Consider the following 15,293-nt stretch of genomic DNA (forward strand, 5'->3'; position numbering starts at 1 on the left):
CGCTTGTCTTCATAAGGGTAAAATGTGTGAATAGGGTTTTTTGTTAAACTATCGATTTAAGGGAGGAAAACCTCAGTGCTCTTGGTAGCAGTAGACATGATAGCAGTATGTACAATAAAAGCTGGCCTGTTTCCTTAATCCAGAAGTGTGTATGTTTATATGTATATGTGGATGAACACCAGGTATATTTGGTTGAGGTTGAATTCCGTTTTGTCTCCTCATGCTCCTGTTGTGTGAAAACTGGGCTGTGGTTGCGTGGGCTGTGCCCTTGCCAGCCTCTGTACCTGCAGGCTAGAGCTTTCTGTCTGAGTTTCTTCTATAGACAGAGCGAATGAGCCAGGAAATGGCTTTACCTCTCACTCACCTCACAAAGACACTGCTCTCCTGCATGGAGTTTTGCCTGCTGTAGAAAAGAAATTTCCAGCTTTCTCAGAAGTTGAAACAGGACTTGCCAAGAATGCGTATGTTTGATAGAGTTCAGATCAACAATTGTAAGCTGTTCTCTAAAAACCTGGCAGTCATCTGTTGGGATTTCTGCTTTTGGTTTACTACCGAATATTTTACCCCAACTTCTTAAAAGTTTGGGCTTCATCCATGCTCGTTTTGAATGGAGGATTGTGAACTGCACCAGTATGAACTTCCAGCGGATCCAGAACTGCTGGCATGCTCACATATACATCAGTTACTTGTTTAGATTTGTTTGAGCTTACACCTTTGAGGCTTAGGCCATGCAGCAGGGACTAGCTACGCTGAATGCTGTGCCGTGTTATTGTTTCCCATAAATCAAGGTGAATAGGGGTCTTTAATGGGTCTGAGGTGGTCTGCTTTTACTGTTTTGTGGGGGTTGGGTGCGTGCATTGAGCCAGATGAGGAAACAAATGCTCCATGCTCCTTCCCACTGGTCACTCAAACTGCTCCAAAAGGAATCACCTCATTCCTAGTTAGCGCCAACTCCATTTTTCTACTCAGCTGACGCCCATTTGAGTTTGGCAAGGCAAGATTTTTTTGGAAAATGCCTAGTTTTTAGAAGCAATAGATTGTAACTTGCAGAATCAGTAAGTGTTGTCTGAGTGGGATTAGGACATCCACTAAGTCTCTAGTTTCCTTTTTGTTCGCTCCACTACGATGAAGATACTGAAAAGAACTCAGAAACCAGAGAAGTTCCGGCACATGTAACCCGAGCAGTCATGTGCTTTAGCTCTTTAGCTCTGTCTACGTATTAATGATGAAAAGGGGAGCATTGTCTGCAGGAGTCGTTAGCATGCGGTCTGGCCCCTGCAGTGCTCTGGTGAAGTCTGGTGGACTTCTGAGCAGGGATGTGGAAGCCTAGCTTGGATCAAGTCAGCTTGGCAGCTGCAGTTGCCATGGTACGTTAATTTGAAACGCCTGAAATTCTCCATCAGTTCCTTGTAGAATTCATTACTGCTCATGCCTGGATTATCTCTCACAGTAAACCTAACCACCCAGTGAGTGCAATAACCTCAAGCTGAATAGCAACTATTTGAGCTTCTGAGATTGCTGGCACACCCCCTACTAACCTCCCACCCGCTCGAAATTTAGAAGAACTCGCTAAACCAAGCAGACAGCCATGCTTTTCCCAAACCAATAATCTCATCATTTGAAACTTTGAATCTGAATACTGTTACTCTATTTCCCTATTTTTCAGACAAAGGCCCATATTAGTTCCTAATTTTAGCTACTGATTAACCTGGTAAAGCCTGTGTGAACAGAGCAGAGCTCACTGGGTGGTTGTGAGGGACCGTGGGAGTCAGGTAGCCACCGTGTGGTCAGAGAGGTTCACGGATTGCAGAGCCAAAGGCCTTTGCAGTGAGGACGTCGCACACTGCCAAATATTCGCTGGCAACCTGTCAACACTGCCGCAAATCACTCCCCCATCATTTCTCTTTCCCCTCTTTTCCCTCCCCTGCTGGCCTCTCAACACACGCTCCAGCTAAGAGAGAGAGCGAGACAGGGAGGTGAGGTAGGATGTGAGGTCGAAAAGAAAGCAGCATCTGCAATTTTAGCGAGCAGCATTTAATGGTTCGAGTTTCTTGTTGGATGGAAAATAAAAGTGGTGACAGGCTCAGATCCACGCACAGAGTGAACGGTTCTGCAGAGCTTTCTCTGGGGTGACGTGCTATTAACCGACCATATCACTTTGATCAAAAGCACCCAAAGGGTTAAACGGAAGGAGGCCAACGACTGGTTTCGATTTAACGACGTGTCCGCGGAATTACTGGCCTTTTTTCTCCATAAGATAACACAGACTGTTTCAGACGGAACGTGTCTACCTGCCACATTACTGTGATTTACACACACATAGTGGATATTAACTGCGCTTGGTGAGAGTAGACTACCTGCTCTGTAATTTTGCAGTAAACCCAATCAGTGTTGTTTTAAGTGAAATTAGTATAGCTTAGTGGGCTATATTATGATGTTTCGCATTTTTGTTATAAATTATATCACAGTATGTCAGAATGTGCTTTTCTGAGTATATTGTGGAAATTGTCAGCACTACTAGAACTTTTACCAGATAACATAATTAGTCCTGGTTAATAATAGAGATGTAATGGTACACAAAGGTCTGTTCGGTTAAGTACAGTTTCTTTCCTCTAAATTCGTATCGTCCTCCCTGAGATAGTGGGTACAGCCTGTAGTTAATTCAGCAGTAAAATGTAAACGTCAGCATGTTCGACGTGTTTCTGCACACATACCCTGCAACTGTCAAACCACCCAGACACTTTGTTCGATCCACCATGTTTTAATGATTTAAAATAAAATATAATATTAGGGATAAAGGTTGGTGAAACACGTGTTTATTGTCACGCATTTCACTTGCAAACAGAAAAGTAAGTATTAAAGAACAAATAAAAAAGTAAAACCTGTGGCAGGAGGAACATAGGGAAAGATAGATGCTCCTACATCCGCTACAGTTCCCACAATACCATGCAAGTTAAGACTTAACTTGCTAACGGCTTACAGCTTAAGGTTTCCGGAGGGAGCTCATGTTTGTGAAGTTTGATTTCACATTACGTTCGGCAGTCTTCACACTGTACCGCATAGTGCGATTGTGTGCACCAAACTGTGACATCTGTACCGTGATGGTGTGGTAGGACTACACATATCCCTACACCCTTACTTGGTAACTAGATTGGACGTAGCGTAGTGTAGGCTTGTCGCGATAATTATTAACATTATTAACCTCAATCATTTTTGCTGACCTCAATCCTGCCAGTTATGTTTACTTAGTGAGGAGAGCCCATTAATAGTAAATATAAGTAAAAGTGCCAGTATGTCACTTTGTTTTAAAAACTGTGCTTTTATTATTATATTATGATATTATAATTGTATTAGTGGCATATAATGGTCTTATAAACAGTACTGTCATCACAATTATTACTGGAACAATATATCTTCCTACAAAATAGTTATTGTGGCCAGCCTAGTGCAGTGCAGTTTGTGAAATGTTGAATAAGAGATTAGTATTCATAGTTTGTACATGATTTTGAAATATGCCACCACTGGTCCTTTTTTTGACATTACATGTGAGAAAAAGTCAGTTTTGTGACATATCACGGACCCTAACAGTTTCCAGTATTGTGATACTGTGTTTATGCCACATCACCTACCACTATGATAAGCTTTTCCTCATGATAATCATATCTCATCTGCAGATTTGTTTTTCACATTTTCACCTTCTCCTCTTTCACAGTCCTTGGCTCTCCTAAAGACTTGGTCACTAAGGATGTCACCGAAACCAGCTTTGTTGCGTCCTGGACCGCGGCGCCTGGCAATGTCCGTGGTTACCGGGTCGCCTGGAAATCCCTATTCACTGAAGAGGCTGGGGAGAAGACGGTCCCAGGTGATGTCACCACCACAGTGTTGGACGGGCTGACTCCAGAGACACGCTACAAGGTCTCAGTGTATGCAGCCTACGGCCGTGGAGAGGGAGAGCCACTGGTGGGAGAGGAGACCACAGATGGTAAGTTCATTCTCACCCATGTAATGTGTCCTCCAGACCAACAAACCCTCTTTACCTTTCTCTCCTGTCTGTGAGGGGCCCCTTGTCCCAAGCTTACTTCAGTACTGACACAGGGAGAAAAGATATTAAAAATATACTGTGTATAATGGGAAACTTTTCCATAATCTCACTGGGAAAAATGCAGCTGTCTGATTCGTTCTCAGACAGTGATGTGATGTGTTTGCTGTAGAAAGGTGTGTAATTGAGTAGCTTATCTATATTTGAACTTGTTGGTGCTCTTTTTGGAGTCTTTTAGTAGTGTCTGGGTAAAGGGTTAAATGTATTTTTCTGGAGATATGTGGCGTAATTGTGACGGGTACACAAATTATAATGTGATTCTAAATACCACAATTCTTTATGGAATTAAGGCTATGGAACCACTATGGTATGGACAGAAAATGGCTTAAAATTGTTGGCTTTAGACAGATGGATGGATTTCTCAAATAAGTATTTGACGAAACATTTATCTAAAGTGTACCATAAGACCTGGGCAGGGTTTCTCCAAAGCATTTTAGTACACATATGACTCATACATTGCATGTATTTATCAGATGCTAGGCTATATATGTCTACCTTTTTGTATGTTACTGTGCTCATATACCTTAAAAAATTTCTTAAAATTAAAAATGAATTTTTAATGCTAATCCAGGTGGTTTTAGTCCCTGTTTCTGCATGTTCAAGTGTATGTATTAGCATTAGCTTCAGCAGAGATATGCATGAGGAATTTTGGATATTGTCTTTGTTCCCATATTAGTGTATCCTTTTTATAGTTAATCCTTATAAAGGTATAAAGCAGAAAAACAGCTCATATATAGTTCATGGCAAACATTTATTTAATTTATTAGCTCACATCATAGCACAATAGTTTGAATGTGTTTACAGTCAAGATAAGATATATCTGCTTTTTCATCAACCATTAGGCCAGTATTTTAACAAGGAACAAATGTTTTCACATAGAACCTTCTGTTTACTCGTCCAGTTTGATCCAGAAAAAAAAAACTGACTTACGACTCCTTTCACAAGACCAAGAATAGCGTCATTGTCGCTGGCATTCCCACCCCCTCTGAAATGCCACCGACATACAAAATCTGTGTATCCGTGAACTGTTGATGTAATGTGTCACACCTGGTCTGAGTTAGAAGGAAGATGTGGAGCTTATAAACGCATCATAGAAGGACAGGGTCTCCCTGACGTACCTTAGGATGAAATGAGAAAAGCACATGGAGGAAAATTCACCCTGATTTCCGGGGATTTTAAATCATGGTTACCAAAACCAAATGTTAGAATGGAAAAACGCACTCTTCGCCCAATTGTTTATTGATTCTGGCCACTCCACAAGGTGCCATTTGAGTCAGAAACATGCCTCAGGCAGCACTGGGGGCCTGTGTGCTTTATGTCCTAGGTCACTCCATTCCCAACGCCACCTTTCAGAAACCAACGCCTTCCCAGTAACATATTGCATCCACTTGGGTCAGGCCACATTTTCAGAAACTTGGATGTGGTATTTTCCGACCATAAAACCCCCTCACTTTGAAAACGGCTTCAGGGTCTGAAAGTGTTCCGTGGATCATTTAAGGCCTCGACGATTCATTTGGCTTCCCCCTGCACGAAAAACACCCTGGAGTCACGGTATGGAAAGAGAACATTGTGGGCAGACTCAGGATGTTTGGCTTGAAGTGCAACCCAAAGCGTCTGTTCTCACTAGGTCTGGATAGAGTCTTTTCAGCTGCAGGGAGAGCGTTTTGGCAGATGTGTTTTCACCAGCAGTACGGTTAGGTTTTCCAGTGGTTGTTTACCAGCAGCTTAAGGCAAAACCTCTCCTCTTTATATAAATAGGCTGTCATGTACTGTACTGACTATTTGTGGAATTATGGCTAAGGAATTGATTTGGCAAAGGTCATCATTCAGCATTTTAACACAACCGTTTGCTCTCCTGCGTTTGCTCCACAGTCTCAGCTGCGGCCAAAGCCATTACTGTAACCGAGGAGACGGAGAGGAGCATGCGGGCCACATGGCAACCTGCGCCCGGCAACGTAGTTAATTACAGAGTGTCATACAAGCCTCATGATGGAGCACGACCAATGGTCACCAAAACACAGGCCGGCACCACCACCGTTGTCTTGCGGCGACTACAACCCATGACCACCTATGATATTGTGGTGGTCCCTGTCTATAAGCATGGAGATGGAAAAGCAAGGCAAGGAGAGGGAACCACATGTACGTATTTCATTAAGTAAACTCTAAGATATTTAATTTTCCTTGATTTCTACATGGAAATATGGTAAATAAAGAATTTCAGTTAATGCTCAGCTCATCCAGAGACTTAATAGTCTCAGAACAGCACATCTCTAAACAAACAAACCAGTAGGCACTGATGTAGATAATTTAATAAATGCTTCTTAAACCAGTGTTCAGAGCCCTGTGGATGGTCCACATTTATTTCCAACTCAGGTCCCAGCACATGGGGATTAGACAAAAATTTGGACCATCTGGAGAACACTTTAGAGAGAACCACTAGTTTAAACAGTAAAGGGATTTTGACTCTCTTCAGTAGATTAAAGGTGGGAACAGGTGCAATAGTCATAACAAAACTGATACGTTTGTTACTATTTTGGCTTTAACCCTGATTAGGACTTTAAACTTATGAACTATCTTCATGCATGGTTGGTATTCACATATCCTGCTCCTGAACTCTCTTCCAGTATCAATGTACAAAGCTCCAAGAAACCTGCAAACATCTGAACCCACTAAGACCAGTTTCAGGGTGTCATGGGACCATGCGCCTGGAGATGTGAAGGGCTATAAAGTGACCTTCCATCCTATCGACAATGACGTGGATTTGGGAGAGCTGATAGTTGGTCCTTTTGACAACACAGTTGTTCTAGAGGAGCTTAGGTAGGTCATTTACAAGCTTATGTTTCATTCTAGTTCCCACAAATCATTCATTCATTATTTTCTCCATTTCTATAAATGAACCTCTTTTTATCCTATAGATAGATGTGTTGAGTGGAATAAAAGCTGAGAACTTTATCTCTTTCACTACAGAGCTGGAACCAAGTACACTGTGAGTGTGTTTGGAGTGTTTGACGGCGGAGAGAGTATGCCCTTGGCTGGTGAAGAGAAGACTACTCTTTCTGACGAGCCTGATCCTCCAAAAACTAATGAATTCGGTAATTTTCCATCTTCCGATCCACTAACGTTCTTCAGGATAACTGTTGTTTATAGACAGTCTAAATAATGATTTGTTTGGGTTAGTTTTAAATCCTGAGCAGTTTAATGTGAAACTCATAAACTCATAACTTCATATTTAAGTTAAGTAGAGATTTATAGAACTGCCCAGTGTGATTTCAATAAACACAAATAAGCCATAACATTATTACCACTAACAGGTGAAGTCAAAAACATTGATTGTCTTCATCTAAAGTGGCATCTGTCAAGGGGTGGGAATGACAGTTGAAGGTGATGAAAGCATGACAAATACTTAAGCATAAAGCTATGTGATCCTCTCCAAAACACCACGCAGGTCTTGTGGGGGGTTTCTGGTATGCATTGGTCAGAACCTACCAAAGGAACCACCTGTGTCAACCGGCAACAGGGTCATGAGCACCTAAGGCTCACTGATGCTCATGGAGGTTCCATCTCACAATTACAGGACACTTACAGGATCTGCTACTTGGTGCCAAATACCACAGGACATCTTCAGAGGTCTTGTGCAATCCATGCCTCAAGGGTCAGATCTGTTGTGGTGGCACGAAAGAGACCTTCTCAATTTTAGGCAATACTGAATATTGAATATTGATGTAGTAATATTATGGCTGGTCGGTGTCCGTACCTATTAGATTTGACTGATACTTTAAACCAGTATTTGGTGCTGTATTTACTATAAGCAGGGTGTTGAGGTGATGCTGAGCTACTGGGCTGGTTTACTGTGTTTATGAACCTGTAGAAATGTAAATCTGTAATGATAATTCAAGGGGATTTAGTCCACGCTTCCCAAATTTCTGAATCTGTAAATGTTCATCCATTGGCAAACCTTAGGAAAGAAATAAACTACATGGTCCCACTTGATTTGGACAGATTCCTTTAGATGATCTATGCTATATAGATGAAAACTCTGGTGAGCTCTGCTTGAGTCTTAGCAGTGTTAGGTTTGGTGTCAGGGTTTGACCTAAGCCTAGGTTAAGGTTTAAACGTTGGTTGAGGTAATGTTGAGGGTTAGACTGAGTGTTTCATTTAGATTTAGGGTATGTAAATCTAAGGTGTTGTTAAAAGAGTATTTAGTTGAAAGTCAGCTCTTGACAATAAAAGCATGTCCTCAAATCAACGCATTGCCAATTATATAGACTAAATAAATGATATAGACTAAATAAATCATTTCTGTTAGCCATGAGACAGCTGTGTAATGGCACATGCCTTTCCACCTGGCTAATTTTGTCAGGAAAGAGCAGAAGCAATGAGTATCCCATATGGTGACTTCATCTCAGGCTGCTCAAATTGTGACTTCATCTCAGGCTGCTTTTGGGTTTTAGGATCGGACGTGACAAAAACCTTATCTGTTCAGAATTATCTGTGTTTTACAGCCTGGTGTGTGTGTGTGTGTGCGCGCGCATGTGCATGTGAATATGCGTGTGAGAAAGGCAGACTGAGAGAGCGAGAAGAGGGGAAAATCTGACTTGTTCAGTGAAAGTTTTGAGCACAGATTTGTGACCTTGGTCTGGAATGCAGCTCCTTAATTGGGAGCAGATCCAGTGACTGGGCTTCACTGGCCAGCATGAGCTGGGGAGGAAGACAAGATGGACTGAGGCAGATCCTGCTGTCTCGCACTTTGGCTGATATTGCTCTCAGCGTGTAGCTCATCATGGCTACATAGCTGAACCGAGAGTGCAGTCGGATGGTAAATATGTTTAACCCCCTGAACCCCAGACTTATTAATCAATAGTATGTTGTAAGGCTCATTATTCAGTGACTACTGTGAAACTATGTGTGAGTTATGAGTGTGAGAAACATGTCGGGTGAAATATGGGCCCTTAGGGGTTATGGGGTTGACGTGTGTAAGATGTGTGAGAGGCAGAAGCAGTTGAAAGGCGTTTTTAAAGATATTTAATCGAGGTAACGACTTCAGTTCATTCCTATTGCAGATAAGGCATCTACATCTGTTTGATTAGCCGACAACAGTGCATAAGGGCGAACATAATATAAAACACGAGACCTCTGCTGCCTACAAGTTCTCACCTGTGCTGCACTTTGCTGTCTAGCACATTATGTGGCATTTAAATTATGTGCCTGATAAAGAGAGCTAACTGCAGGGCATGTGTTTGCACATTCTGAAGTGGCCTGGAAGCACACATGGGAGTTCATCATACCTGTGTTGTGCAACTCCTAACATCGTCTCATTTATCAGTTGCATAAAGGGTGAGGGTCCGTCAGCAGTCAGGCGTAATAATCTTAAAATACAGCTTGTTGTTGACAGCTGCATAATTATTGTCATGCATTAGTGATCAAAATAACCTGGGAATCATTGGATTATTTACATGCATTGTTAAAGTGCCATGCACTTGAGAGTGCAATTTATTTATTTTGAGAGCTGTACTATTATTCAAGAAAAAAACATCTGCTTAGCTGGTATGTCTTCTCCAGCTCTTTGACAGCCTTGGATAATTCTCTTTATTCGCAGCAGAAAAGCTCGGCCGCAGCCATGTCATGAAAACATGTTGACGTGTACAAAATCTCAGAGAAACTTTGATCATGATATTTTCGCAATACTGTTGCGAATGCTATTTCTCCCCATCCTCTTGCTATGGCTTCTTTTTTTGTTTCCTTACCAGAGGGAATTTAGACGTAGTAAAAAAAAGGGTCACAGTCTGTTTTGAATGTGAGCTTGTCCTGTTTTTGAGCTGCATGCGGCTGCATTCTTTCTGAGCAGGGGCAGATGGACGTCAGTGGATTCGCTTTCATTCAGGTGTCTGCACAGAAGTGGAAGGGCGATGCAGACTGGAGAATGTGCAGCCATTTATGAGGAGCGCAGTGATTCTCTTCTCGTGATGAAGAGTCAACATTGATTTCCACTACTCTTCTGATTGGCCTTTGGCATTGCCTGTAATTTATCCATGTAAATGATTAATGAAAATGTTCTGAATAAACTACTCTTTTTGTTTGGCTTGTTTGGTATTTTTTCCCTTCTGCACTAAGTGTGTGTGTGTGTGTGTGTGTGTGTGTGTGTGTGTGTTTTTATCTTCCCACAACACAAATTCTTTCCTCTAAGTGTCTTCTGACCTTTGACACTTCTAGAACTCCTTCAGCTAGATAGCAGCAGTAACTTGAGCACTGTTTATTTCCACTCTGACTCCTCTATCTTCTGCTTGCTCAGAAATACAATGCAAAACCACTGCCCAGGCTGATATCGTTCTGCTAGTGGATGGCTCCTGGAGTATCGGGCGGCTGAACTTCAAGACAATCAGGGCCTTCATTGCTCGCATGGTGGGCGTTTTTGACATTGGTCCAGATCGTGTCCAGATCGGTAAGGCTACGCTTCGTTTGGTCCAGGTGCATAATGGATGTGTGCCCAGAGATGAGTGTCAGATACTATGTTTTGTTTCTGTGCACAGGTTTGGCCCAGTATAGTGGAGATCCAAAGACTGAATGGCATCTGAACGCACACAGAACAAGAGAATCACTGCTGGAGGCTGTAGCCAATCTGCCTTACAAAGGAGGAAACACACTGACAGGTATTTTATACCTATATAATATGCTGGTGTGTTGGCGCTGTAATGAGGTCTCATATGCATCATACACTCAGTATCATGGGCTGTATGCATTTAACAGTGATAGATAAAGTAACTTTAAAGATAAAGTTTACCACTTACTGCAGCCCTGATTTGGATCAACTTATTGACTGTGCATTTAGAAATCTGTTACAATCCTGTTACAGATGCCTGACCGAACTGATTGTCCTGTTTTCGTTCTTTCTTTCTTTTCCACAGGCCTTGCTTTGAATTATATCCTGCAGAACAATTTCAAAGCAAATGTGGGCATGCGTCCAAAATCCCGCAAAATCGGTGTGCTTGTCACTGACGGCAAATCTCAAGATGACATTATCACCAACTCTCAGAATCTGCGTGACCAGGGCATTGAGCTCTATGCGATTGGTGAGAAAACTTTCACTTTTCCAACTAGTGTTGTAGCGCTCAGGTCTTGAGACCTGTCTCTGTTTTGAAATAAAGGGTAATTATTTCGTCATTTGGTCTTGGAGTAAAGTGCACTCGGAAAAATGTACTCAAGGCAAGTTGATTGCAAATAAAATGAAGCACATTTTAAACCAGAAGCAGCCCAACACCACACCAGAGAGCTGCTGTGTTGAGTGGTGTCCTTTTAAACTAACCACTAGCGGCACGCATTGCAATAATGGCATGCATGCACAAATTTGTAGGGTACTTCTGTGTGGTCAGAATATACACTCCCACAGCATTGCACACACAAGCGTAACCCTTCACCTTGCTGCCATGCTGTGTAGTTTCTGGTATTAAGGAGGCTTAGGCTAATCTTCTAACATACTATTCATTGTTAAAATATCTTTGGTTATAGACATTGCATAATAAGCTAACCGGCCTTTAACTGAGTTAGCCTAGTGCAAACAGAAACAGGCCTATTAGATACATTAGGCCTGTGAATACTTTTTAAAATTGTGGAGCTTCAAGCAAGGCTGAGTTAAATATTTGCCAACTGCAACAGCACTATCATGTGTAGAATAAATCTGATTGGCTAATGGGTAGGAAAACGATCACTGACCATTTGAGAATCATGACAAGTGATAGGCTAAATAATGATAACTATGGTATCCATCATGGGCAATGAATAAAAAAAGAACTACAGTCATATTTGGGCCAAACAAACTGACTAGGGTCTCTGATGATCTTGACTCACAATATGACTTTAATAAAACTGACCTTAACCTGGGTATTATTTCTTTACCAACCTTTGGTTGATGTAACTATACAAGCGAGCCTAATGATTGGTGCCTGGGTTTTATCTGGACATCCATCTTTTTTATGGAGGATGGACGAAAGAAGTGATGTTCTTGTCTGCTCACTGTGGAATGTAGGCGTGAAGAATGCTGACGAAAACGAGCTGCGCTCCATCGCCTCTGATCCTGATGAAATTCACATGTATAACGTGGCGGACTTCTCCTTCCTTCTGGACATCGTTGACGAGCTGTCAGACAATCTCTGTAAGAGCGTCAAAGGTGAAGGTAAGTCTAAGGACATGCTCTTATGACCAAGGTAATGAAAGGTACTCTGGTGTATTAATCTTAGTTTTGGCACAAAGATGTGGAGCCCTTGGGACTAAATAGAACCTATTCATGTATTTAAGAAGGGCTGATGAAAGAACGTCAGATGGCTGGGTCAGATATTCAGCCTGAGATGTCCTGAGTTTATAATCGTTGTCGAAATAGCAGTGAGTGCTGAGTAAATCTGTCTACCTCACCGAGGGAGGAAATCTGAGAGACTGTCCTGTGGCCAAGCCTCTATCTCCTAAGGATGCTTCATAATTTTCTACGTCATGATGAAATACTTTTGGATTAAGAGAGGATTCGTTTCCATTAAAGGAGCAGGGATTCCTCTTCTGTCAAAGCCTCTTGGGTAATCGAGCTAGGATTTGTCAGTGGCTGCACACTTTCTTTTCGTGGGAGTCTGTCTAAGCCCATAAGTGAAAGGTCATGGAATGGTGTAGAGGAAAATTCTGCCTAGTGATGTTTATGCAAAACAGAAAGGATAGTACCTAAAAAGCCTAGTTGCAAGGGAGTCCCCTTTCAGTGTAATTAGGGCTTTTAAAAAGGTCAGATGTTAAACTGCCACCATAATCCACTTTAGGAGGAGGAGTGGCACCACCTACTGACCTGGTGACCTCTGAAGTGACCCACTACTCTTTCCGCGCCACCTGGACCGGACCTGAGGGCCCTGTTGAAAAGTACCGTGTGGAGTATGTACCAGTGGCTGGAGGCCAAACTCAGCAGGTATTATTTTTATCTTCTCAGACAAAGAAACCATAATCCCAAAGTATGTCTTCTTAAAGCCACTAAAACATGGTTTTGCACAATTGGGTTTGATGGCTGTAGCTGGTATTACTAAACTTCGTTTAGTCAATAACCCTTTTATTGTAATCACTCTGAGCAGTGGAAGCCTGCCGAGCTAGTGTGCAAATTCGCAAGGGGCGGCAAGGAATTCCCAAAATGTTATTTTAGGAGTTATTGGTTGGAGATGTGCTTCTAGCTCACTAAAGGTTACCTTCAGTGGATAAGCAGTGTAAGGCAGCTCTTTTTTGTATGTTAAAGAGAACCTTTTATTGATTAAAGCACTTTTGTCCTCCAAGTGCTATAAATGTGAATTAAAGTGTCTTTAGACATGGGTCACTACCACACCACTATGTTTCCATGATGTTATTTTGGTTACATTAAAATCTACGGAGTGGATCTAGACTTTGATGTCCAAGTCTTTCTTTGATCCAAAAATGTGTGTGTAATTGATTGTGATCTCATAGTTTTACGATAGTCCGCCTCATTATGTCCAGTTATAAATGATATGAATAATGATAAAACCACCTTCGCTGCAGTATATGTACAGCACATTTGTTCTATGGCCAAAAACATGAGAGATAAAAGGAAAAGAGTTTTCACTTGTCCACACGAATGCTAGGCCTGTGTTTTTTTCCCCTATCAGACAGCTCTTAAATGAGCAGCAGAATGTTGGCTGCAGACGCTGAAGAACAGTGGTTTAGGGCCAAGTTTCAGTTTGATATGATTTAGTTAAACTTGCCTTCATGGTATTCACGGTACTGTGTAGGATTCTGACTTCTGTCTGAGTATAATCTCAGGCAGGCCTGATCAGCCTGAGCTGATAAGTGGTGAAATTAAAAGCAGTTGCTTTGAATTGCACACATTTTTGGATTGTGTGAGTTTAGGTACTAGATTGGAATTCTCTCTTATGCTTGTCTCCAGCATACGTTTCCATTAGCGAATTTTCGTCATTACGTCTGTAGTTACAGCATGTGCTCTGCTGCTTTATTTTGACCCTGTGTGCCCTGTTACAGTTATTTGTGGATGGGGCAGTGACCACGGTGGTGTTGGAGGGTCTGGATTCATTGACCGAGTACTCAGTGAGCGTTTACGCTGTGGTTGGAGAAGAAAGCAGCGAGCCACTGATTGGCGTAGAGACCACATGTAAGGACCAATTTCAGTTCTATCTATATTTTTAATAGAAACTGAGCCAAAGCCTTAATACTGTCCCCATTGAATCCATTGGGTTCTCATCTAATGGTAAAAAAAAGAATAAGTACTCTTATTCTGAAAAGTAAATATATAAATATTATCCAGAGTTAACTCAATTCTCTGTGTAATTTTCAAGGCTTTGGCTCAGAGTTGCCAATTCCTTTGACTTAAAAATGTGAACCATTGTTGATGTAGCAAATCTTTGTAAGTAGTGTTGCTTCGACTGCAAAACCATTTCACAGTCCTGACTTTATTTTCTAATGCTCTTTTTGTGTTACACTGTTTTCCAGTATACAGTAGCAGATATCGAATACCTGATTTGTTTTAAATAAAACATTGTTCCTATAAACTTGGGGCTTATTTACAGCTGATATTAAAATATGTCCCTGTAGCTTCTGAGAATGGGATGTCCATAGGCAGATGTAGTGTAAATGGTCAAAATATTGTATTTGAATCCAGTCATAAATAGATGAAAATTAGCATTTTCAGCATTTAGACCCACTCACTGATGCTGCCCAGGATGCATTGTGGCCTTATTACAAAGTGTACATTTGCAAAGATTCCAAAAGTGCTCTATTAGTGGAAATCTGGAGGGACAACAACAATCTGATCATTTTGCTCGTAGCAAAGACACATTTGCATGGATTTGAATGCAAAATATAAATGCATAAGGGGTAACTGGTGCGAAGAGTAAAATGGCCATATATATAACCATGTAACTTTATAATCAGATATGAATATTTTCTGAATAATACCAGCTGTAAATGCATCCTCTGAGATTAAAACATACTTTAGTCTGTCTAATGTAACTTACATTCAAGTACATTCGTTTAGTTTGAGCTCAAACAAAGATTTGCTACTTCAGCTTGATACTGATTAGACTAGGAAAGAGTTTTCAGATGCTACGCTGTGTGTCCATTGCTATTGCTGTATGTGATGTTATGTTTAACGAGCCCCGGCCTAAACATAACCATCATCATTCCCTTCACAGAGTCATGAATGTTACCAGCA

At 41.5% G+C, this 15,293-nt stretch overlaps 1 protein-coding gene across 5 annotated transcripts in view; it reads left to right on the forward strand.

Moving 5' to 3' along the window:
* Window positions 1-15,293, forward strand: part of col12a1a (collagen, type XII, alpha 1a) — a 71,946-nt gene that overhangs the window by 17,162 nt on the left and 39,491 nt on the right. For 4 of the 5 annotated variants that reach the window (XM_072689469.1, XM_072689472.1, XM_072689471.1 and 1 more), the window contains 10 exons: window positions 3,713-3,982; window positions 5,972-6,238; window positions 6,724-6,916; window positions 7,067-7,191; window positions 10,389-10,538; window positions 10,627-10,746; window positions 11,002-11,166; window positions 12,120-12,266; window positions 12,889-13,031; window positions 14,105-14,234. In XM_072689469.1, coding sequence (XP_072545570.1) covers window positions 3,713-3,982; window positions 5,972-6,238; window positions 6,724-6,916; window positions 7,067-7,191; window positions 10,389-10,538; window positions 10,627-10,746; window positions 11,002-11,166; window positions 12,120-12,266; window positions 12,889-13,031; window positions 14,105-14,234 — 1,710 coding nt within the window. The remainder of the gene's footprint in view (window positions 1-3,712; window positions 3,983-5,971; window positions 6,239-6,723; window positions 6,917-7,066; window positions 7,192-10,388; window positions 10,539-10,626; window positions 10,747-11,001; window positions 11,167-12,119; window positions 12,267-12,888; window positions 13,032-14,104; window positions 14,235-15,293) is intronic. The other variant, XM_072689473.1, reaches the window with a different exon arrangement.

Source organism: Salminus brasiliensis, chromosome 10 (genome assembly GCF_030463535.1).
Source record: "Salminus brasiliensis chromosome 10, fSalBra1.hap2, whole genome shotgun sequence".
Classification (NCBI taxonomy): Eukaryota; Metazoa; Chordata; class Actinopteri; order Characiformes; family Bryconidae; genus Salminus; species Salminus brasiliensis.